We start from the raw sequence: 24,957 nt of genomic DNA, 5'->3' as shown, positions 1-24,957 counted from the left end.
TCAAAAATGAATAAAAATGTATTTTATTTATTTTATTTTGTCTGTTGACATGATGCCTGCTGAGCTCTTAAATGCTCTTCTGCCACCTTGTGGCCATTTTTATGGCTTGGAAATGCTCTCAAGTGAAATTAATTAGCGGAGGGTTTATTAAAAATGGGTTGGGTTTATAAAAAATGTTTTGGTATTGAATGAGTTAGTTTGTAAACAAACAGAGCATTTTTAGAATTTTGGTCAAACATTTTGAAATTTAGTTTGAATTATTATTTAAAATATTTGTAATAATTAAATCTATTAATTTGATTTTTTAAAATATTTTTATTGCTTTCAAATATATATATTTTTTTTGATTTGGCAAAAAGGATGAAAATTTGGTGCGTGTTTAGAAATGAATTAAAAATGTATTTTATTAATTTTATTTCCCGTTTATTTACTGTTATATGAGTTATATTGTTATATATCTTATATTACTGTTATATTACTGACAGGCCCAAAGCTAATGTGGCTAGCAGACGGCGGTGTTTGTTTCCAAAGTGATGTTTTGTTTTCATCCGCGTCCAGAACGACATCACGCCGCTGCACGTGGCCTCCAAGCGTGGGAACGGCAACATGGTGCGGCTTCTGCTGGAGAGAGGAGCCAAGATAGACGCGCGGACTAAGGTACCTGGCAGGTCCACAAGCCACACATGACATCATGACTTTGTCGGCGCGAGCACGCTCGCTAAAGTCCCGCCTTCGATTCCCCAGGACGGTCTGACGCCGCTCCACTGCGGCGCCAGGAGCGGCCACGAGCAGGTGGTGGAGATGTTGCTCAACAGGGGCGCCCCCATCCTCTCCAAGACCAAGGTACGCACCCCCCCCCCCGCCCGCTACGTTTGTCCACACGCTTCCTTAACATCTGCTAACTCCACTCGGCAGAACGGGCTGTCGCCGCTCCACATGGCAACGCAGGGCGACCACCTCAACTGCGTCCAGCTGCTGCTGCATCACGACGCGCCCGTGGACGACGTCACCAACGACTACTTGACGGCGCTGCACGTGGCCGCCCACTGCGGACACTACAAGGTGGCCAAGGTCATCGTGGATAAAAAGGCCAACCCCAACGCCAAGGCCTTGGTGAGCAGGAGCTTCCATGTCACACTGGAGGGGGGCGTTGCAATGCAGGGAGAGAAGACCTTTAAGGCTTATCGGGGGGAGGAAGTGTCAGTAATCGGAGCGCTACACTGCTTAGTTGTCACTTCCATTTCTTAGGAATCCTTTCACATGCTGGGAAGTGCTGTTTTTAATTTCGGATCATTTTACCACCAAAACTTCACTTTCACTTTCACTTTCCTTTTCTTTGACGCAATTCGATGTGAAGAGTTTAGAGGCGCTAATAAACTAAGTTTATTTAAGTTTGTTACAGCGTTTTTTTTAATTTAAAAATTTCACTTTCCTCCGATTTCAGCGTCTCAAATGGGAATATTTTCCATTAAAGCAAACCTGCTATCAATAAAATATTTATTTTATGATATATTGCAGACCAAACCACTAAATGGTCATTTTGATTTGATCAGTCTAGGGCAGGGGTGGGCAAACTTTTTGACTCGCGGGCCGCATTGATTTAACAAAATTGACAGGGGGGGGGGGGGGGGCATACTATATATTCTACACGTAACAGTCTACCTGGAATTATTGTATCTGTAAAAATGTAGTGCAATCAGCTATCTGTACTTGTACCATGGTGTACCAAGGTTGTACCATGATGCCAGGTTGTATGTTAAGTTTCAATGAAATACTTTGGGCCGTATTTAAACACTTGGCGGGCCGCATGTGGCCCCCGGGCCGTAGTTTGCCCACCCCTGGTCTAGGGCCTGTGGCGGTTTTTTTGTTTTTTATTGGCTTGCAGCACTTTAAATTAATTTAAATTAGATTTAATTAATTAATTTTAATTAAAAAAAATTTGAAAAATCTGCAGTAAAAGTCAAAATATTAAGTGGAAAAAAAAAGTATTACTAGAATAAAGTCGTAATGTTATGAGGTAAAATAATGTCATACGACATAATGTCTGAATTTTTTTTTTTTTTTTTTTTTAGAAAAGATGTAATATTAAAGCAAACAAAACAATGACTAAAGTTATTTTTGGAAAATTAGTTTGCGGAAGAAGGCATAATGTTTGGATAATAAAGTCACAATATTATGGGAATAAAGTCCGAATTACAAGAAGAATTTTTAGCTAGAATTTAGTTATTAAGTTTTAGTAATTAATAATTAATAATAATAATTTAGTAATTTAGTTTATTAAGAATAAAGTCAAAATATTCTAACAATAAAAGCATTGAATTGAAATGAACTTTAAAGAATGTCTTATGAACATTAATTTTTAAATATTTACAGATGCCAAAAATAATTTTAAAAAAGTATTTTATTTTGTAATTTATGCGGAGAATTACGTCGCGTGTGTTTATAAAAATGTTTTTGCTATTGAATGAGTTAGTTTGTAAACAAACGCAGAATTTTTAGAATTTTGGTCAAACTTTGGTCAAATTTAGCTTGAATTATTTAAAATATTTGTAATAATTATATATATTATTATTTGAAATTTTTATATTTTTTTATTGCTTTGAAATAAATTTTTTTTATTGGCGAAAAACATGCAAATTCTGTGCATGTTTCGTGATTCTGCCATGTTTATCCTAGTGGCGCCCCCAACTGGTAGCACAAATAGCAGTCCCGTCCCCACTTGAGTTTCTCCAATGTCCCCCAAAGTAGCTCGCTAGATCGACTATGCTACATGCTACAAGCTACAATAAGGGTAATAATGGAGGAGGACAAAGTGTAAGACAACCATGACGGGTGTGTAAGAGGAGACGTCTGGGTGTGGTTCCTCGAGCTTGGGAAAAGGGAAAAAAAAAGAAAAAAGTGGGATGAAGTCATGGAGCTGGATGTCTTTAGCCGAGCAGGAAGGAGAAGACGTTTGTGTTCCTGCGAGGCTAACTTTGCATTGTGAGGGAATTCTTTCCACGCATGCTCGTTCGCTGTGTGGGGGGGGGGGACAAAAGACAGGCTGGATTTTCCGCCCGTCGTTCCAAATGTGTCCCGCCTCAGGCGGCGTTCTTTGGGATCACCAGCTTGGAATTTTGTCTTCTAGAATGGTTTCACGCCGCTGCACATCGCCTGCAAGAAGAACCGGGTCAAGGTGATGGAGCTCCTCCTGAAGCACGGCGCCTCCATCCAGGCCGTCACTGAGGTGCGTTGCCGCCATCTTTGCTCGGGATTTCTAGAAGGTGCACATCACGGGATGGACAAAAGTCTTGGGACACAATGAAGGCTCAGTCTAGCTTTATCTTATGTATGGTATGCGGCATTTCCCATACGTTTACTTCCAATGCTTTTCTTCACTCATAGACACATTATAATGGGACTGTCTGTCAATGTAGCTTGTCGTTACAACTTTGTACAGTAGATGGCATCGTAACGCTCATCAGAACTTCTTATACGCACTGCTTGAAAAACGTCAAAATAAAAAATAATACATAAAATTAATCATATATAACAATTATTATAATAATAAACTAATAAACACAAAAATGTTGTATTTAAAATGTTTTTAATAAATGATAAAATATATCAAATAAATATAAAATATATTTAAAAAATATACAAAAATGCATATAATATAAAATGTAACAAGAAACGACAGAATATATTGCCAAACATTTATTTTACATTTTAACGTGTTTTGATAATATTATATACATATGCAACATGTGGGCCTGTGGATGCCCAAGTTAAAATTTAATGAATAATACATCAAATTAATAATATAATTAATAACAATCCAATGTTATTATTTACAATAAAATCTAAAAAAAAATATTAAAAAAAAAATTGAAATAATGTAAAATCAAGTGACACGAAATTTTGACACATTTATTTCAAATTTCATCATTTATTTTTTTGTTTGAAATTTTTTAGAAAATAAAATACACATAATAAAATTTTATTATTCATAATAAAATGTCAGGCTGCACAGTGGTCGAGTGGTTAGCACGCAGGCCTCACAGCTAGTAGACTCCAGTTCAATTCCACCCTCGGTGTGGAGTTCTCCCCGTGCATGCGTGGGTTTTCTCCGGGTACTCCGGTTTCCTCCCACATTCCAAAAACATGCTAGGTTAATTAGCCACTCCAAATTGTCCATAGGTATGAATGTGAGTGTGAATGGTTGTTTGTCTATATGTGTCCTGTGATTGGCTGGCTGGCCACCAGTCCAGGGTCGACCCCGCCTCTCGCCCGAAGACAGCTGGGATAGGCTCCAGCACCCCCGAGATCACTGTTACATCATCAACTGCTCACATTTGTACAATGAAAAAAATCCAGGTATTAAAAATTCCAAATTTAGGCGTTCCAGTGATGCGATCTCGTTTTTGTCCCGGCAGTCCGGCCTGACTCCCATCCACGTTGCGGCGTTCATGGGACATGAAAACATCGTCCACCAGCTCATCAACCACGGAGCTTCGCCCAACACCAGCAATGTGGTGAGTCCTGGAAATATGGGAATTTATTTACACTGTGTATTTTTCCCAACCACAACGACCACATGTGGAGACTAAGAGACACAAAAAGTACACAACATGACAAAGTCTCCCGTGTGGGATCATATTATTCCCATGTGTAGCATTCCCATGCGAGCGTTCCTGGGCCCAGGAACGCTCGCTGCTCCCTGAACCGGCTGTAAACTCCTCAAAAAAAAAAAGAGGAGGGGAAAAAGTGCTGCACAGTTAACTCATCAACCTCAAGTATTTGGCCGCCCACGCCGTGTCTGTGGCAGGGTTGCCGTGGAAACGAGCATTATGGGACGTGCAAAGCAGGAGCGCTTCATTTCCACACCTCTGTGTCTGGTTGGAAAACTACTTTTGTGGTTGGTCAGTTGTCCTTATTTCCATGCACTAACCTGTGTGTGTGTGTGTGTGTGTGTGTACCTGTGTGTGTGTGTACCTGTGTGTGTCCCAGAGAGGCGAGACTGCTCTCCACATGGCTGCAAGGGCGGGACAATCCAATGTGGTCCGGTATTTGGTCCAGAATGGCGCACGAGTCGACGCCAAGGCCAAGGTAATGTAACGTAAGGTAATGTGTGTGTGTGTGTGTGTGTGTGTGTGTGTGTGTGTGTATGTGTGTGAGACTAAGTGCATGACCACATGCCCGTGACTATTTTTAGAAACATATATTTATCTATCCATTTTGGTCTTTCAGCCAAGCTATTTTAGGTAGTCTGGAAGTAATTACTTATAGTTACCCCCCCCCCCCCCAAAAAAAAAAGTAATTGAATTAGTAGTGAATGACCTCTTCATAAATGTATTTGGGTACCATGGAAAGTAATGATTACATTATTGAACGCCGCACTTTGAACTCGTTGTTGCATGGAGCTATCCTGATGTGACGTTTAGTGAACGAGTCAGGTCTTTTGAACGACTCTTTGAATCCCCTGTATACCTATATCTGCACATTGGTTGTCATTGTTCACTGAAAAAATTCAATTCTTTTATTTAAATTTTAGTATGATATCGATATTACAGCCTTGAATATTGGCCGATACTGATATCAGTATTTTTTATTTTTATTTTTATTTTTATTTTTATTTTTATTTTTATTTTTATTTTTATTTTTATTTTTATTTTTATTTTTATTTTTATTTTTATTTTTATTTTTATTTTTATTTATTTTTTTTATTTTTATTTTTATTTTTTTTATTTATTTTTATTTTTATTTTTATTTTTTTCAATTTTATTTTTATTTTTTTCAATTTTATTTTTATTTTTTTCAATTTTATTTTTATTTTTATTTGAGTTACTCCACTACAAAAGTAACTGTTACCAGTAAAAGTAACTCGAGGGTGGGGCATGATGGCAAGCGTTTGGTGGCCCAGAATCACGGGTCCCCCCCTCACAGGTGGGGCCAAAGGTGTTGGGCGGCGGCTGAAATCCAAAATAATGATTTTTAATGCCGTTACTCCCAACGCCGGTTTTTAGGTGTGTCAAAACGGACACCAGCGTACATTAAAAAAAAAAAAAACGCAAATTCGCGGTACACACCTAATATTCCACACGTGCTCGGTGGTAAGCCACACCCCCTTGTTGACTGCGGACAGGACGACCAGACGCCGCTCCACATCTCCAGCCGTCTGGGCAAGCAAGACATCGTCCAGCAGCTTCTGACCAACGGAGCGTCGCCCGACACGACCACCAGCTCGGGTTACACGCCGCTTCATCTGGCCGCCCGTGAGGGACACCGTGAGGTGGCGGCGGTGCTCCTGGACCACGGGGCCACTTTGGGCATCACCACCAAGGTTAATTCACGACTTAGCAGCATTCATAACATAAATAAATGTTTTATTTGTTTTTTTTTATCACAGAAGGGCTTCACTCCTCTTCATGTGGCGGCAAAGTACGGCAAGATGGAGGTGGCCAACCTTCTCCTGCAGAAGAACGCCGAGCCAGACGCTGCCGGGAAGGTACTCGAACGCTAATTTACTTCCTTGACGTGTGCACTGCGTCACAGCAAGCTTTGTGTGTGTGTGGAAGCCACCTAACCGTGTGTGTGTGTGTGTGTTTGTGTGTTTGTGTGTGTTTGTGTCCAGAGTGGACTAACTCCACTGCATGTGGCCTCGCACTACGATAACCAGAAGGTGGCGCTGCTGTTGCTCAAGCAGGGAGCTTCGCCGTATGCCGCTGCCAAGGTAAGAGCCTCACGGTGTTGGATCATGTTAGCTTCAAAACGATCGCATTTCGCTGCATTCCTTGTAGCATGGCAGCGATTTTGGAATGCTCATTACTGCCACCCAGAGGACCGGAGTGGGAAAACAGACACCCGAGGTTAAACAAAAATAAGTGTCCTGTTGTTTCTGCGCATATGAGTTTTGAAAATGTGTTAGCAAGTATTCAGTTAGCATAGCATAGCGTGTTTGTTTTTTTTCCATCATGTTATTTTTTATTTCATCTTCTTTGCAAGACATTTTGGACATGCTAGATATAGCAATTTAACTATAACTTTGTATAAGAGAGCAAATAATGGATGCACAAACGTTACCAGAGAAAATAGAGTTAAAATATGTATGAGAAGCAATGACATGTTAGCAAGTATCCGGTTAGCATAGCTTAGCATGTTTTTGTTTTTTTTTTTTAACCCCAACTATTTATACGTAAGACCTCAGCAGAGATCATTTGGCTGATAAACCACACATGACAGGAAGTAGGAAGTGGGAGACGATGGCGGACAGGGTCTCAGGTGGTAGAGTGGTAGATGGTTGCCGGTTTGATCCTGAATCCTGAATGGATTTCACCACGTTCGCTCTACATTTCACACGACGGTATTTTGAAGTATCGCGTCTGTTCTTCCGGCCCAGAACGGTTACACGCCGCTCCACATCGCCTCCAAGAAGAACCAGATGGAGATCGCCACCACGCTGCTGGAGTACGGCGCCTCCACCAACAGCGTGACGCGGCAAGGCATCACGCCGCTGCACCTGGCCGCCCAGGAAGGCCACGTGGACGTGGTGACGCTGTTGCTGGCGCGAGACGCTCCGGTCAACACCGGCAATAAGGTTTTTGACCACAAGCATGTTAGCATGTTAGCACAAAGCTAGCATTTTTTTTTCTTCTTCCAGTATGGTTTGACGCCTCTCCATCTGGCCGCCCAGGAGGATAAAGTCAACGTGGCCGAAGTTCTTGTCAACCACGGGGCCACCGTAGACCCCGAGACCAAGGTAAGCTTGGGAAAGATCCTTCTTTTATTTACGTTTTAAATATATTGTCATGGTGCTTGTGTGTCATCAGTTGGGCTACACCCCCCTCCACGTGGCCTGCCACTATGGCAACGTGAAGATGGTCAACTTCCTGCTGAAAAACCAGGCCAAGGTCAACGCCAAGACCAAGGTGCTCATTTTCCAGGCCGGCCGGCCGGCCGCGTGGTGTCCGAGCGTACTCTGGCGGCATCACACTCATTTGTTTTTGTTGATCCGCAGAACGGCTACACGCCTCTTCATCAGGCCGCGCAGCAGGGACACACCCACATCATCAACCTGCTGCTGCATCACGGGGCCTCGCCCAACGAACTCACCACGGTGAGCACGCACGCCGCCGGTGGGCGGTCCTTCATTCTCAGAGGGATCTAATCGTATTTTAAAAGCCACTTTAAGGATCAGGATGTGACCTTAATTGGGAAAACATCCTAATCTCTTTTTTCTGGTCATTTTTGTAATTTTTTCACCTTCTGGTTGCAATTTTTTTCCGGTACCTTTTTATTTGTCTGCTTTTATCTGGCAACTTTTTTTTGTGCTGGTTGCCTAATTATGTCAAACTTTTTGTTGATTTTTTCTGGTAACTATTTATTTGTAAAAAAAATTCTGGTACCTTTTTTTCGTCGCGGAAAATGTTTTTTTGGCCATTTATTTGTGGTAACTATTTATTTGTACATTTTTGTCTGGGACCTTTTTATTTGTACATTTTTTTTCAATACATTTTATCTGTATTTTTTGGAAATATTTTTCTGGTTTTGTTTTTTCTGGTAACTTTTTGGTGTTTTTTTCTGCTAAATTTTTATTGTCCTGGAAAGTTTTTTTTGTTATTGTTTTTCTAGTTAGTATTTATTTGTACATTTTTTCTGGTACCTTTTTTATCGTGGAAAATGTTTTTTTTGGCCATTTATTTGTGGGTACTATTTATTTGTACATTTTTTTTTCTGGTACCTTTTTTATTTGTAAATTTTCTTCACTGCATTCTATCTGTATTTTTTGGAAATATTTTTCTGGATTTGTTTTTTTCTGGTAAAATTTTTGGTCTTTTTTTTACAGATTGTTGTGGAAAATGTTTTTTTTGGCCATTTATTTCTGGTAACTATTTATTTGTAATTTTTTTCTGGTACCTTTTTATTTGTAAATTTTCTTCTATACATTTTATCTGTATTTTTTGGAAATATTTTTCTGGATTTGTACATTTTTTCTGGTACCTTTTTGTGATTTTTGTTTTGTTTCTTTTTTGTCAATTTTTTCTGGTGACATCTTTCAGTCCTTTTTTTCCTGGTAATCACTTTCTGTCTTTTGGGGTTTTTTTTTTTCTAGGAGCTATTTTTTTGAATTTCCACTTGTATCCATATCCCAAACTGATGGCCTCCCTTCCTAAGCACCCATAAAGTTGTTTGGGAATTCCTGAAGCCGTCTGTGGTCATCCTGCTGGAGAAGAAACCCTAACGGTGGACCTTTTTGTCCTTGCAGAACGGGAACAGCGCGCTGTCCATCGCCAGGAGACTGGGCTACATCTCCGTGGTGGACACGCTCAAGGTCGTCACGGAGGAGACGCTGACCACTCAGGTGCGTCATGTTCGGCCGGCTCGGTGACAAATGTTACCAGAGAAAATAGACTCAAAATATGTATGAGAAGCAAACAGACACAAAATATGAACAAGATTTTTAAAAAATAATAATTTTTACCAGGAAAAAAACTGGAAAACTGCCTGCCTGGCAGAAAAAAAGCAGACAAAAAAAATCTTCAAATACCGTTAAATATCGTTTTTCATGATTGGGAAAACCAATATCGATATCAGCCGATATAACCGATATTTCTATGCTGATATCAGCCCAATAATTAGTAGTACCCCTAATTACCGCTAATGGCCCGAGGCATTGGGAGTTTGGCGCTGACGTGCTCTGAGCAAGTTTGTGGCGAAGCTAGGCTAACAGCTATCAGAATTAATGGACACAAAACAATAATAATAATAATAATAATAATAATAATAATAAAATAATAGACACACAAAAGGAAAAAAAAAAAAGTACCAAAAAAAATACCAGAAAAAAACTGACAAAGTTCCCAGAAAAAAGGACAAAAAAATAAGTTACCAGAATTAACAGAAAAAAACAAATAACAGAAAAAAACTGACACACGAGGTACCAGAAAAAAAACATTTAAAAAAAAATTAAGAAAAAAAATTCTCATAATTAACATGAAAAAGTTGCCAGAAAAAAATAACAAAAATATGTTATAATGAACAAAAAAAAACATGTAAAAAATGTTGCCAAAAAAAAACGGACAAATAAAGTTACCCAAAAAACCAAGTTTGTGCCGTGTCATAGCTGATTACCCAATCCCGTGGAAGTAAAATAAATAAGCGCATGTCCGCTAATTAGGAATGTTTGCATTTGTTGTCAGACGGTGACGGAGAAACACAAGATGAACGTTCCGGAGACCATGAACGAGGTGTTGGACATGTCGGACGACGACGGTGAGTTCTGCTCTTTGACCAAATTGAATCGGGTCCGAGTCGTCATCCCTTGGCTTCCACTTCTCTTTCCTGACTCGGCATCCATCATTCCTTTCATTCCGTCATTTCCTCTAACATCTTTCCTCCATCCCCATCACACAGTCTGTAAGGCCAATGTTCCCGAAAAGATCACAGAGGACTATTTGTCTGATGTTGATGAAGGTACTTGTCACCCTTTCATCCTTTTTATTCAGAATATTTGCTCTTTTCTTCTCCATCTTGTCATCATTTCGATGCTTTTTGCTTACAATTATTCTTATCTGTTTATTTGGTGCCCAAAAGCGTCCTGGTTTGTACTCTTTTACCATTTTGTTCACATCACGTATACACTATTTTGAATCGGTGTCAGTGAACGCATCTGCTAGGCGGCTGGCCACAATAAAAGGCCACTCCAATATGTGTAGTTCTGTTACACAGCACGGTGCCACTGGTGTTGAGGGAGCGTTCAATGGGAATGACGACTGCACACGTGCATTTTGGAGTGGCCTTTTATTGTAGCCAATATTTGGGAGAAACTGGTGAAGTGAAAGCCGCGACAAAAGAGTAGGGTGTCCATTTTTGTTGAGTGATACCAGATTTACCGTCATGTGTTTATCCGACTCCGCGGTGCCAAAATGTTGCCAGTCAGCCTTTTCTCTCGGTTTCCATGGCGACAGGAGTGAAGTGTGTGTGTGACCACTTTCTTTTCTGTCCGCGTTGTTTGCACACACACACTTGATCTTTTGTGAGTGTCGCTTCACACAATCGGGCCAAAGCAAACACACCATCAACAGGCGGACATGTTTCCCCCTCCAAATAGCGGCTCAGCCGGGACCCTCCGAAAAAAAAAAACAAAGTCACGTCCCGGTGGAGGGTCTTCCAGCGTTGGCCATGTGAAGTATAATCGGTGTGTTTGTGTTTTGTTTTTGTTTTTTTATCGGAACAGAGATGGATTGTGGGAATGTCTGCATCAGCTACTCCTGTAAGTCGGAAGCAGCGACCTTGGATTGTTTTCCTTGCTACTAACAAAAACGGCTTCTCGTACGTTTCTTCTCCAAGTTTGGCTCACGTAACCGTACACTGAAAAAAATGATACTTTGGATCAACTTTTAAAAAATTACTGTCATTTGTTATACCTAAAGTTATTAGTTTTTCTCAAATGATATTTATGATGTGGGTAACTGGAAATACATTTTTAATCTTAAGACAAAGAAAGAAACTGCATTCAGACAAAGTCAAAAAATTATTCATAACAAAGAGTGTTACAATTTTATCCTTTGTTACAACTTAATTTTTTATTTTGGAAAAAAAAATCATTTTTACTACTACATATAAGTATAGATTTTACTTTGTTATACACTAATTTAATTGCTGTAATTTTGTTATATGCATTTTTTTTAGTTTTCTCAAATAAAATTAAATTTTTTTCATTTCAATTTTTTTTCAATTTTTTTTCTCAAAATTTCTGATTCAGTATAAAATTTAATTTTTTTTTCATTTCAAATTTGTTTTTTTCTCAAATAAAATTTCTGATTCAGTATAAAAAAATATTTTTTTTCATTTTGAATTTCAAATTTTTTTTTTTTCTCAAAATTTCTGATTCAGTATAAAATTTTATTTTTTTTCATTTCAAATTTGTTTTTTTCTCAAATAAAATTTCTGATTCAGTATAAAAAAAATTTTTTTTCATTTTGAATTTCAAATTTCTTTTTTTCTCAAAATTTCTGATTCAGTATAAAATTTTATTTTTTAAATTTTTCATTTCAATATTTTTTTCTCAAATAAAACTTCTGATTCAATATAAAGTATAATTTTCATTATACCTTAATCCATATATTATATTTAGTCCAAAACAAAACTGATACTTAATGTAGGTCAATATTTTTTTTTGCCCTTTTCCAAGTTAAAATTTCACCACAAACAAAAATTATTTTTTGTTAGAAAAAAATATAAAACTATAATTCACTGAACTGATCTACTGCAAATAAAACTAAAAACAGAAAAAATTATTGAAAAAATTGAAAAGATCATTTATTTGTGATGATTCTGAAAATTGCATCACCTTTCAAAATAATAATAATAATAATAATAAATAAAAAAACATGAAAAACGGTGTTCTTAGCAGTACAGCAGGCCAGTGTGTGTTTTACACAATAACATTTACGGAAAAAAGAACTTTAACTGCCATTTAAGTAGAATTGTTTCATTTCATTTTGTCCAGGGGGAGTGTAAAAAAAAATAAAAAAATAAAAGGAAAAAAAAAGAAAAATCATATTTAACCTGGAAACTATTTTATTTCCAATTAGACTCATTTAAAAATTCTCTTTAAAGGAATGATGCAGTGGTTTCACTTTTTTCAGTGTAAGCACACACACACCCACACACACACACATACACACACACACACACACACACCCTCACAGCAACCCACTTCTAATTTGGGACCACCCCCGCCCCCCCTCCTTATGTAAACTGTTAGTGTCAGCCGGCCGGCCGTGTTTTCCAAAGTAGAATGGATTCCCTCGGTCGAAGTGATTGACTTTTAAAGGCGCCAAAGCGTTGCTGTGCTACGCTCGTATTATCATGCAATGGCGTTGCTCGCCGTTTTGCTACTAGCTGACGTTAGCGTCTATTTTATCACGGCTCCATTTCAAATGATCTTTTTTCCTCTTTATAGTCGGGAACGGATATTTTCCTGAAACTTACCTATGTTCTACTGCTGATTACTAAAGACCACAAAAAGGTAGAAACAAACTTTTTTTTTTTGGTGATGAAAGACGGGAGTCTAATGTTTCTTTTAGCGGGTTCCATGTTTATATATCTATGGAGGACCAAAACTGCCAAAATAATAAATAAATAAATAAATATATAAAATATAAAAGCAAAAATAAATACAAAAATAAAAAAACAAGATTCAAAAATTAAAAATAAATACAAAAATAAAAAACAAGATTCAAAAATTAAAAATAAATACAAAAATAAATGTAGAAATAAATACAAAAATAAATATATAAATAGAATTACATATCAATAAATAAATAAAAGCACTCTGCTCTCATATGTATTTATTTCATAGTGCTTTTATTTATTTATTGATATGTAATTCTATTTATAGGCGGCACAGCGGTCTAGTGGTTAGCGCACAGACCTCACAGCTAGGAGACCAGGGTTCAATTCCCACCCTCGGCCATCTCTGTGTGGAGTTTGCATGTTCTCCCCGTGCATGCATGGGTTTTCTCCGGGTACTCCGGTTTCCTCCCACATTCCAAAAACATGCTAGGTTAATTAGCCACTCCAAATTGTCCATAGGTATGAATGTGAGTGTGAATGGTTGTTTGTCTATATGTGCCCTGTGATTGGCTGGCCACCAGTCCAGGATGTACCCCGCCTTACGCCCGAAGACAGCTGGGATAGGCTCCAGCACCCCCGCGACCCTCGTGAGGGAAAAGCGGTAGAAAATGAATGAATGAATGAATTCTATTTATATATTTATTTTTGTATTTATTTTTAATTTTTGAATCTTGTTTTTTATTTTTGTATGTATTTTTGCTTTTATTTTTTTATTTATGTATATATTTTTTATTTTTGTTTTTATTTCCATTTATATTAATTTTTTTGTATTTAATTTTTTTTTTTTTTTTTTTCATTTTTGTTTTTATTTCCACTTGTATTTATTTATTTATTTATTATTTTGTCAGTTTTGGTCCTCCATATATATATCGACATAGAACACAATATTCTGTATGCCTTCGAATATTAGTCAAAATTAATAATATTTTTTATGGGCAATAATTTATTGGTTATTTATCGTGCAGCAAAACGGTGACAGGTGTGCCTAATGTTGTGTCCTTTATATGGTATAAATATACGCACGTGACTTCATTGATTAAGCGAGTGAGTTAGCGGTAGACGCTAGCTTAATCAAGTTGGACAACTTTAGTGTGAGTCACACCCTGCTCGCTATTTGTGTCACACACACACACACACACACACACACACACACACACACTGGATTATCCCAACGGAGGGAGGGTAGGCGGGAGAAAGCGGATCTGTTTGCGTGATCGAGCCCGACTGGGAGCGACAGACGTTCCAGGCAGGGGACGTTCCCCCCCCCCCAAAAAAAAGAAGAAGCGAAAAAGAATGAAGTGCTTCCGAAGCAGAGGTGAGTTTGCGCTAGGATCCCAAACGATTCCCAAATAATGGCTCGGAATGCCAGTAGATGAGGTCCGTGGAAGTTTATGGCTGGGGGGGGGGGGGGTGCAGCAGCAGTAAGGGTATGAGGTGACAGGGGGGTGGGGGGGGTGGGGGGGGTGGGAGGGATCGGGTTGGAATGCCGTCCCCTTTTCATTCTTTATTTGCCGGTCGCTTCTCCGCCTGCATGCACTTGCTCCCCTTTTTCTCCTCTTTGTGACTCCTCCTCCTCCTCCTCTGAAGTGGGAGGTCATGAGGGGGCTACAGTACACGCTACGCTAGCACAGCGCCGTGCACTAACTGCTCTTCTTCTCTAAAGTAGGTTTCCACCTCTTAACACACTCTTGCTTTTGTTAACACGCTTTTGAGCGATGCGGCGTTCCCGGTGTGGAGACCTCGGAGGTCTTCCAGGAGGAGTTTGAGCATGGGCTTCTTTAGGATGAGCATTTTAGTGGCCGTGTGTGTCCTGATGCTGGAGATCCTCACCGATCCATATTCCCGTTCCTCCGCAAGGATTCATCCACTTCTGTGTTTGTGTGTTTGTCCGGCCAAGGTGACGACGCAATGACGGGGGACACGGACAAGTACCTGGCCCCCCAGGACCTGCGGGAGCTGGGCGACGACTCGCTGCCCCAGGAGGGGTACATGGGATTCAGCGTGGGCGCTCGCTCGCAGAGGTAGGACACCACGTTTTCAGCATCCGCCCCATGTTCTCATGCGTCCTTAAATGAAAAGGGGCGGCAGTGACAGTAATACGGGGGGCGTCCCGGGACCACCCGACATGAAAATGGGAGACAAGTCTATCGTTTCCTTGACTTGGTTGGTGCGCTTTTGAGAGAGGAGGCCATCTAACAAGATCTGTTTTCTATGCCGCTTATCCTCACTTGCGTAACGGGTATGCTGGAGCCTATCCCGGTGGTTTTGGGCGAGAGGCGGGGTCCACCCTGGACTGGTGGCCAGCCAATCCCAGGGCACATATAGACAAACAACCATTCACACTCACATTCATACCTATGGACAATTTGGAGTGGCTAATTAACCTAGCATGTTTTTGGAATGTGGGAGGAACCCGGAGTACCCGGAGAAAACTCGAGGTGGATTCGAACCCGGGTCTTCCTGATCTCCTGACTGTGTAGCCTACATGCTAACCGCTTTGCTAAAAGAAAGGCTTTGCCACACATCTTAAAATCAGTTATGGGAGATATATTATATTATATTATATATTATATATTTTTTATTATATTATATATTATATTATTTATATTTATACTTTATTCTGAAATTTTCCTTGTACATTTTTATATTGTAATATTGTGACTTCATTCCCAGAATATGAGCTTTTATCAACTTAATTTTCTCAAAATTACAACTTTTTGTTTTGTTTCTCATTTTATGACTTCAAAAAAAATTTTTTTTGTTTAATATTTCAACCCTAAGATTTTCCTCATAATGTTACAAGTTCACTTTTTATAAATAATTTAATTTTATCTCATAATATCCTTAATATTTTGACTATTTTTAAATATATTTTTTTTCCATTTTTGACGTTTTTTTTATTTTCTAACTCGTTTTTCTTGCAATTTTTTCCCGTAATTCTTCAATAAAAATCTATATTTTGATATTATTCTTGTAACATAACTTTTTTTCTGCAACCTAATTTTCCTATTTTCCTAAAGTTTTACTTTATTTGTTGTTTTGTTTGTTTCTCATAATTTTACAACTTAAAAAGTAATTATTTCTCTTTAATATTTCAGCTGTATGTTACTAAAATGATATTATTTTTCCTCATTATTACATTATTATTACAAGACGTTATGCTTGCAAAATGCTGACAGTTTCTTGTTGGATTACTACTTATGTTATTATATTTTCCCATTATATTTTTTAAATATAAAAAAATAAGAGAAGCCCCCAAATGGCCCCCAGGCTGCATTTTGGACACCAATGTTGGGCGATATGTTTCATGTACTGGTAAACTAAGATAGATTCTTTCCATGATAAGAAAATAACTTTTTTAATGATAAACGTCAACAAATGTGCGTCACAATTTGGGGGGGGGGGGGGGTGTCCCTGCATGTCTGAGGAGTGACACACTTGTCCACCGAGCCACAGGAAATTAGAAACATGTTCGATTGCATGGCCCCAAGCACCGAGTGCGTGTGCTGTTTAAAAACACTTCCAGTTGAGTAAGTCCAGGAAGTGGTGTGTTTGTAACCCCGGAAAAGGGGGCTAAGGGACTAAGTGGGGTGTGTGATGCGTTCCAGGATGCTGGGAAACGGGAAACATGTCGTTTTGAAATTTTAAAACAAGTCAAAAGTAAAGAAAAAAAAATGTTTGGCGACCTCAGTGAGCCCATAGGAACTTGAAGCACGTCGGGAATTCCCAGTTTTCTTGAACGCATCATGCAGTAGGCGCGCGTGTGAGATCATACCTCCATCGTCTCCTTCTCCTCCTCGCCGTGGTCCATCCTTCTTTCTCATGATCTTTTGTTCTCTCCTCATGTGCGCTCTGTGTCTTAGTCCCAAGGTCAGGTAAGGCTGATGGCATGCTGACGCCCCTTGCCCCCCTGCCCCCCTTGCCCCCCTGCCCCCACCTTCCCAACCTGCACCCCCTCCATGCCACAGATGATGTCACAACTTCCTGGTCTGAGCTAACGTTTGTTTGATGTTACTAATGTGGTCACTTGGATCAGTCGTGTGTTGCTGTGCGTGGTTTTTGTCTTTTACTTTGCAACGTCTTTGGTTTCCTTCATCGAGCTTCCGGGGACCCGAACCCATGCTAATGGGTTCTATGTAGTATCCTGGACACTGTCGTCACGTTGTTTTGATGACACCACGCATGTATGGGTCTGTATTATGTCTACTATGTACTATAGGGGTGTTATGTCATGTCTGGAGGGCTCTAATAATGTTTGTAAACAGGTTTTCTGTGCTCTTAACCGATGAACCGCGATAATCGAGGGATTAATGGAAGGATTAGATGAGCCCGTCTCATGTATGTGACTTTCGAGAAAAGGCTTCGCTACACACCTAAAAAAAAAACCTAGCATAGAAAACCTGTTTACAAACATGATTGGAGCCCTCCAGACATGATATAACACCCCTATAGTACATAGTAGTTAGTGTTAGAAGTACTTCTGCATTCTGTACAGTACTTTGTGTGGTCTGTTGCTCTTCCTCAGTGTAGTGGACGTGTGAATACGTATTCTTCTGCTGAAATAGAAATAGAAAACCTGTTTACAAACATGATTAGAGCCCTCCAGACATGATATAACACCCCTATAGTACACAGTAGACATAATACAGACCCATACATGTTCGTGTTAGGAGTACTTCTGGATTCTGTACAGTACTTTGTGTGGTCTCTTGATGATGTTCAAGTCATGGCGGCCGTGATGTTCAGCAGGCGTGGGAATGTGCGTTGATGCGCACATTAAAGGCCGCGGCACTCATCAGACTCAACGTCTCTGTTTACACTCATGGCCGACTCAAGTCCGACTCAAATCTTCATGAACACGGCGTACGTACGGTATCAAACACGCTGTCCATCATCCGCTTCCCTTTCATTCAGGATGTTGTCATAGCAACAGTTCTACAACCACGCCTAAACTTGAAATAATACTAATGGTGTGTTGTGGTTTCTGCTGGTTCTGGTTCTGGTTCTGGTTCCTGGAAGCTGCATGCATTTTAATGTGATGATATTTTTTTTTTCTGTTCACCTCTCCTGTTCCATCGCCCCCCCCTCCCCCAACTCCCCACCCCCCCCTCATCATTGTGACTGTTGTCTTGGTAACCCCTGACCTCCGCGCCACACCCCCACCAAGCCTGCGTTCCTTCAGTTCTGATAGGTCCAACACGCTCAACCGCAGCTCCTTCACGCGGGACAGCATGATGATCGAGGAGATGCTGGCGCCCAGCAAGGACGTGGTACGTACGCCCCATGCCTCACTCGCTTACGTTTAGGGTGGGGGGGTGCTGCAGCTGTCACTCATTTACCCCCAAACTAACCAGCCAATCACCAATCAGGCCCGACTCGGCCGTTCATATAAACAGAATATTTATTCGTGGTAAAAAAAATGGCGGTTACGTTTACATCACCATCGATGTCCGAGCTGTAAAAAGAGGAATACTTTATTGTCGGAACATTCAGAGTTTTAAGTCGGAACTTAGTCACCTAAGTCACTCATACAATCCAAAGTACACACAAAGGACATAAAAAACACTAAGAAAAAGATTAACTACAAGAATTAAACAAAACCCTGGAAGGGGCGTTGCAAAGGAGGGAGAGAGAGGAGGAAGTCCTCCAAATTATGACACCACTACACTGTTATGCAACGGCGTTGCAGCGTATGTAGCTCAGCTTTTCTCCAATTTTTTAGCTTATTTCGGTGATTTTCAAATCACTTTTCACTTTCTTTTTCTTTGACGCCATCAGAAAAAGTTCACGGGACGCTTAAATATTTTTCGCAGTGTGTTCATTTTCGTTTTTGTACAATAGGAATAATGAATGGAAGTGCTTACGTAACCCTGAAAACATCGGAACACAAAACATTAGATTACTAAATGTCACAACTCATAACAGGAAAAGTCCAAATACGAAACATCGGAACACACATTGCAACGGGGAACATCGAAACAGAAAATGTCGGAAGACAAAACATTGCAACACGAAACGTCGGAATACGAAATGTATCAAAACATAACATCAGGACACGAAATCTTGCATTACAAAACTTAGCCAAAGTAGACGTAACACAAAATCTCGTAAAACAAAACGTTACAACATGAAACAAACCAAACTTAAACATCGTAACACAAAAAACGTTCAATCACGAAATGTCGGAACGCAAGAACACCGAATGTTGCAACCCAAAACATAGCAAAACAAGGTATAACGCAAAATATCGGAACACAAAATGTTGCAACATGAAACGTAGCAAAATTAAATCTAGGAACACAAAATGTTGCAACACAAAACGTCGGAATCCGAAATGTATCAAAACATAACATCAGAACACGAAATCTTGCATTGCAAAACATAGCCAAAGTAGACATAGCGCAAAAGCTCAAAATAGGAATTGTCGTAAAACAAAACGTTACAACATGAAACGAACCAAACTCAAACGTCGTAACACAAAAAATGTTGAATGACAAAATGTCGGAACGCAAGTACACGGAACGTTGCAACACAAAAACATAGCAGAACGAGGCGTAACGCAAAACATCGGAATACAAAATGTTGCAACATGAAACGTAGCAAAATTAAATCTAGGAACACGAAATCTTGCAACACAAAACATAGCAAAACGAGGCGTAACACAAAATATCGGCCGCAAAATGTTGCAACATGAAACGTTGGAATAGGAAATGTATCAAAACTTCGGAACACGAAATCTTGCATTGCAAAACATAGCCAAAATAGACATAGCACAAAATATCAAAACAGTAATTGTCGTAACACAAACATCGTAAAACAAAAAACTTTGAATCACGAACGAATCACGGAATCGTTGCAACGCAAAACGAGGCTTGGTTGCAACACGAAACGTTGGAATACGAAATGTATCAAAACTTCGGAACACGAAATCTTTCATTGCAAAGCATAGCCAAAGTAGACATAGCACAAAATGTCAAAACAGGAATTGTCGTAAAACAAAACATGACAACATGAAACGAACCAAACTTAAATATCGTAACACAAAAAAAGTTGAATCACGAAATGTCGGAACGCAAGTACACGGAACGTTGCAACACAAAACGTTGGAATACGAAATGTCTCAAAACTTCGGAACACGAAATCTTTCATTGCAAAGCATAGCCGAAGTCGACATAGCACAAAATGTCGAAACAGGAATTGTCGTAAAACAAAACATAACAACATGAAACAAAGTAAAATTAAACGTCGTAACACAAAATGGTGAAACGCGAAATGTCGGAACGCAAGTACACGGAACGTTGCAACACAAAACGTTGGAATACGAAATGTCTCAAAACTTCAGAACACGAAATCTTTCATCGCAAAGCATAGCCGAAGTCGACATAGCACAAAATGTCGAAACAGGAATTGTCGTAAAACAAAACATGACAACATGAAACGAACCAAACATCGTAACACAAAAAAAGTTGAATCACGAAATGTCGGAACGCAAGTACACGGAACGTTGCAACACAAAACGTTGGAATACGAAATGTCTCAAAACTTCAGAACACAAAATCTTTCATCGTAAAGCATAGCCAAAGTAGACATAGCACAAAATGTCAAAACAGTAATTGTCGTAACACAAACATCGTAAAACAAAAAACTTTGAATCACGAACGAATCACGGAATCGTTGCAACGCAAAACGAGGCTTGGTTACAACACGAAACGTTGGAATACGAAATGTATCAAAACTTCGGAACACTAAATCTTGCATTGTAAAGCATAGTCAAAACAGGAATTGTCGTAAAACAAAACATGACAACATGAAACGAACCAAACTTAAATATCGTAACACAAAAAAAGTTGAATCACGAAATGTCGGAACGCAAGTACACGGAACGTTGCAACACAAAACGTTGGAATACGAAATGTATCAAAACTTCGGAACACGAAATCTTTCATTGCAAAGCATAGCCGAAGTCGACATAGCACAAAATGTCGAAACAGGAATTGTCGTAAAACAAAACATAACAACATGAAACAAAGTAAAATTAAATGTCGTAACACAAAATGGTGAAACGGGAAATGTCGGAACGCAAGTACACGGAACGTTGCAACACAAAACGTTGGAATACGAAATGTCTCAAAACTTCGGAACACAAAATCTTTCATCGCAAAGCATAGCCGAAGTCGACATAGCACAAAATGTCGAAACAGTAATTGTCGTAAAACAAAACATAACAACATGAAACAAAGTAAAATTAAACGTCGTAACACAAAATGGTGAAACGCGAAATGTCGGAACGCAAGTACACGGAACGTTGCAACACAAAACGTTGGAATACGAAATGTCTCAAAACTTCGGAACAAGAAATTTTCATTGTAAAGCATAGCCGAAGTCGACATAGCACAAAATGTCGACAACAGGAATTGTCGTAAAACAAAACATAACAACATGAAACAAAGTAAAATTAAACGTCGTAACACAAAATGGTGAAACGCGAAATGTCGGAACGCAAGTACACGGAACGTTGCAACACAAAACGTTGGAATACGAAATGTCTCAAAACCTCAGAACACGAAATCTTTCATCGTAAAACATAGCCGAAGTCGACATAGCACAAAATGTCGACAACAGGAATTGTCGTAAAACAAAACATAACAACATGAAACAAAGTAAAATTAAACGTCGTAACACAAAATGGTGAAACGGGAAATGTCGGAACGCAAGTACACGGAACGTTGCAACACAAAACGTTGGAATACGAAATGTATCAAAACTTCGGAACACGAAATCTTTCATCGCAAAGCATAGCCGAAGTCGACGTAGCACAAAATGTCGAAACAGGAATTGTCGTAAAACAAAACATAACAACATGAAACAAAGTAAAATTAAACGTCGTAACACAAAATGGTGAAACGCGAAATGTCGGAACGCAAGTACACGGAACGTTGCGACACAAAACATTGGAATACGAAATGTATCAAAACTTCGGAACACAAAATCTTTCATCGTAAAGCATAGCCGAAGTCGACATAGCACAAAATGTCGAAACAGGAATTGTCGTAAAATTAAACGTCGTAACACAAAATGGTGAAACGCGAAATGTCGGAGCGCAAATACACGGAACGTTGCAACACGCAATGTAGCAAAAATCGGGACATCGGATCATCGGGACGCAAAATGTTGAAAGAGAAAATATCCGACGCCAAAAATTAACACCCTGTCTGCTTTCCCGCTGCTCCAGATGCTCTGTAAGGAAAAGTGTTTCCCTGTGGAACACCACAAGGTAGACGTTCCCGCATGATGACGCTCCTTATTTATCATTTTCCATTCTTCCTTATGAGTTCCGATCTTTTATTTTCCCATGAATGACAGCTTATCCATGGCTAAAATTAAATCATCCCATATTTACATTTTTGTTAAAAATTCCGCACATGACATTTTTGGCACTTTTTCCGGATGATGCTTCTGTGCTTCCCGATTGACCTTCCCGTCTCCTCGGCAGCGCTTGGCGATGGCCAAAGACTCTGACAACGACTCCTTGAGGAGGTACAGCTGGACGCCAGACGCCATGGACAACGTCAACCTCGTCTCCTCGCCGGTACACTCTGGGTAAGTATATACTGTACGTACTATACTAGTATTGAAGAGTTGTACTGCAGTATAGAAGTATCATTGGCTTGCATTGGCTCTCGTTATACTGTGGTGCTTTTGGAGCAGCGGTCGTCATGGTTACCGCCGCCTTTACCTGCGTCCGTGCGTGCTAACAGTCATGTGACGCAGCTTTGTTGTGGTCCGTCCCGCAGTTTTTCCTCTCCGCTCCCGCAGTACGACAGCAGGTGACCGACTGGTGTGATTGACACGACCTCGTTTGTGTCGTTTCCTGGTGATGTCACCCCCCGCACCCCCACCACCCACCCTGCCACACTTCCTCCCTTCCTCACTCCCTTTGTTCCCTCGTAACGCCAGCGTTTACTCCATGCCTTGGCGTGTGTCCATGCAGGCGTGTGCTACTTTGGGATTGTTGGCGTGTTTGAAGGACACCACCGCAGATTAACCCCTCCCTCTCTCTCTCTCTCTCTCTCACACACACACACACACACACACAGACACACACACACACACACACACACATTTGTGAAGTGACTTTTCTATTGTGTTGTTTTGTTTGACAGCTACACACTAACCTGACATGTGACCAGAGCTGAGTGGTGGACTTCTGGGTGTTAAAACTGAAAAACCGAAACTGACAAAAACATAATATGACAAAACTAAACACTACTAGTAGTAATACATCAAAACAACACTACTAGTAGTAATACATCAAAACATAATATGACAAAACTAAACACTACTAGTAGTAATACATCAAAACAACACTACTAGTAGTAATACATCAAAACATAATATGACTAAACTACACACTACTAGTAGTAATACATCAAAACAACACTACTAGTAGTAATACATCAAAACAACACTACTAGTAGTAATACATCAAAACATAATATGACAAGACTAAACACTACTAGTAGTAATACATCAAAACATAATATGACAAGACTAAACACTACTAGTAGTAATACATCAAAACATAATATGACAAAACTAAACACTACTAGTAGTAATACATCAAAACATAATATGACAAAACTAAACACTACTAGTAGTAATACATCAAAACATAATATGACAAAACTAAACACTACTAGTAGTAATACATCAAAACATAATATGACAAAACTAAACACTACTAGTAGTAATACATCAAAACATAATGACAAGACTAAACACTACTAGTAGTAATACATCAAAACATAATATGACAAGACTAAACACTACTAGTAGTAATACATCAAAACAACACTACTAGTAGTAATACATCAAGACATAATATTACAAAACTAAACACTACTAGTAGTAATACATCAAAACATAATATGACAAAACTAAACACTACTAGTAGTAATACATCAAAACATAATATGACAAAACTAAACACTACTAGTAGTAATACATCAAAACAACACTACTAGTAGTAATACATCAAAACATAATATGACAAAACTAAACACTACTAGTAGTAATACATCAAAACAACACTACTAGTAGTAATACATCAAAACATAATATGACAAGACTAAACACTACTAGTAGTAATACATCAAAACATAATATGACAAGACTAAACACTACTAGTAGTAAAACATCAAAACACAATAGGACAAAACTAAACACTACTAGTAGTAATACATCAAAACATAATATGACAAGACTAAACACTACTAGTAGTAATACATCAAAACACAATATGACTAAAGACTAAACACTACTAGTAGTAATAAATCAAAACAACACTACTAGTAGTAAAACATCAAAACAACACTACTAGTAGTAATACATCAAAACATAATATGACAAGACTAAACACTACTAGTAGTAATACATCAAAACATAATATGACAAAACTAAATACTACTAGTAGTAATAAATCAAAACAACACTACTAGTAGTAATACATCAAAACATAATATGACAAAACTAAATACTACTAGTAGTAATACATCAAAACATAATATGACAAAACTAAACACTACTAGTAATACATCAAAACATAATATGACTAAACTAAACACTACTAGTAGTAATACATCAAAACATAATATGACAAAACTAAACACTACTAGTAGTAATACATCAAAACATAATATGACAAGACTAAACACTACTAGTAGTAATACATCAAAACATAATATGACAAGACTAAACACTACTAGTAGTAATACATCAAAACATAATATGACAAAACTAAACACTACTAGTAGTAATACATCAAAACATAATATGACA

General features: G+C 38.9%; 1 protein-coding gene across 6 annotated transcripts in view; it reads left to right on the top strand.

Moving 5' to 3' along the window:
• Window positions 1–24,957, top strand: part of LOC131132465 (ankyrin-3-like) — an 88,640-nt gene that overhangs the window by 26,770 nt on the left and 36,913 nt on the right. For 2 of the 6 annotated variants that reach the window (XM_058078101.1, XM_058078105.1), the window contains 22 exons: window positions 559–657; window positions 745–843; window positions 916–1,113; window positions 3,128–3,226; window positions 4,416–4,514; window positions 4,990–5,088; window positions 6,125–6,322; window positions 6,389–6,487; window positions 6,614–6,712; window positions 7,379–7,576; window positions 7,640–7,738; window positions 7,809–7,907; window positions 7,997–8,095; window positions 9,245–9,340; window positions 10,179–10,251; window positions 10,393–10,452; window positions 11,216–11,251; window positions 15,017–15,140; window positions 18,287–18,389; window positions 22,352–22,393; window positions 22,613–22,719; window positions 22,914–22,946. In XM_058078101.1, coding sequence (XP_057934084.1) covers window positions 559–657; window positions 745–843; window positions 916–1,113; window positions 3,128–3,226; window positions 4,416–4,514; window positions 4,990–5,088; window positions 6,125–6,322; window positions 6,389–6,487; window positions 6,614–6,712; window positions 7,379–7,576; window positions 7,640–7,738; window positions 7,809–7,907; window positions 7,997–8,095; window positions 9,245–9,340; window positions 10,179–10,251; window positions 10,393–10,452; window positions 11,216–11,251; window positions 15,017–15,140; window positions 18,287–18,389; window positions 22,352–22,393; window positions 22,613–22,719; window positions 22,914–22,946 — 2,258 coding nt within the window. The remainder of the gene's footprint in view (window positions 1–558; window positions 658–744; window positions 844–915; window positions 1,114–3,127; window positions 3,227–4,415; window positions 4,515–4,989; window positions 5,089–6,124; window positions 6,323–6,388; window positions 6,488–6,613; window positions 6,713–7,378; window positions 7,577–7,639; window positions 7,739–7,808; window positions 7,908–7,996; window positions 8,096–9,244; window positions 9,341–10,178; window positions 10,252–10,392; window positions 10,453–11,215; window positions 11,252–15,016; window positions 15,141–18,286; window positions 18,390–22,351; window positions 22,394–22,612; window positions 22,720–22,913; window positions 22,947–24,957) is intronic. The other 4 variants (XM_058078104.1, XM_058078103.1, XM_058078106.1 and 1 more) reach the window with 3 other exon arrangements.

This window comes from Doryrhamphus excisus, chromosome 7, assembly GCF_030265055.1.
Source record: "Doryrhamphus excisus isolate RoL2022-K1 chromosome 7, RoL_Dexc_1.0, whole genome shotgun sequence".
Taxonomy (NCBI): Eukaryota; Metazoa; Chordata; class Actinopteri; order Syngnathiformes; family Syngnathidae; genus Doryrhamphus; species Doryrhamphus excisus.
This window is presented reverse-complemented; position numbering and strand designations above follow the sequence as displayed.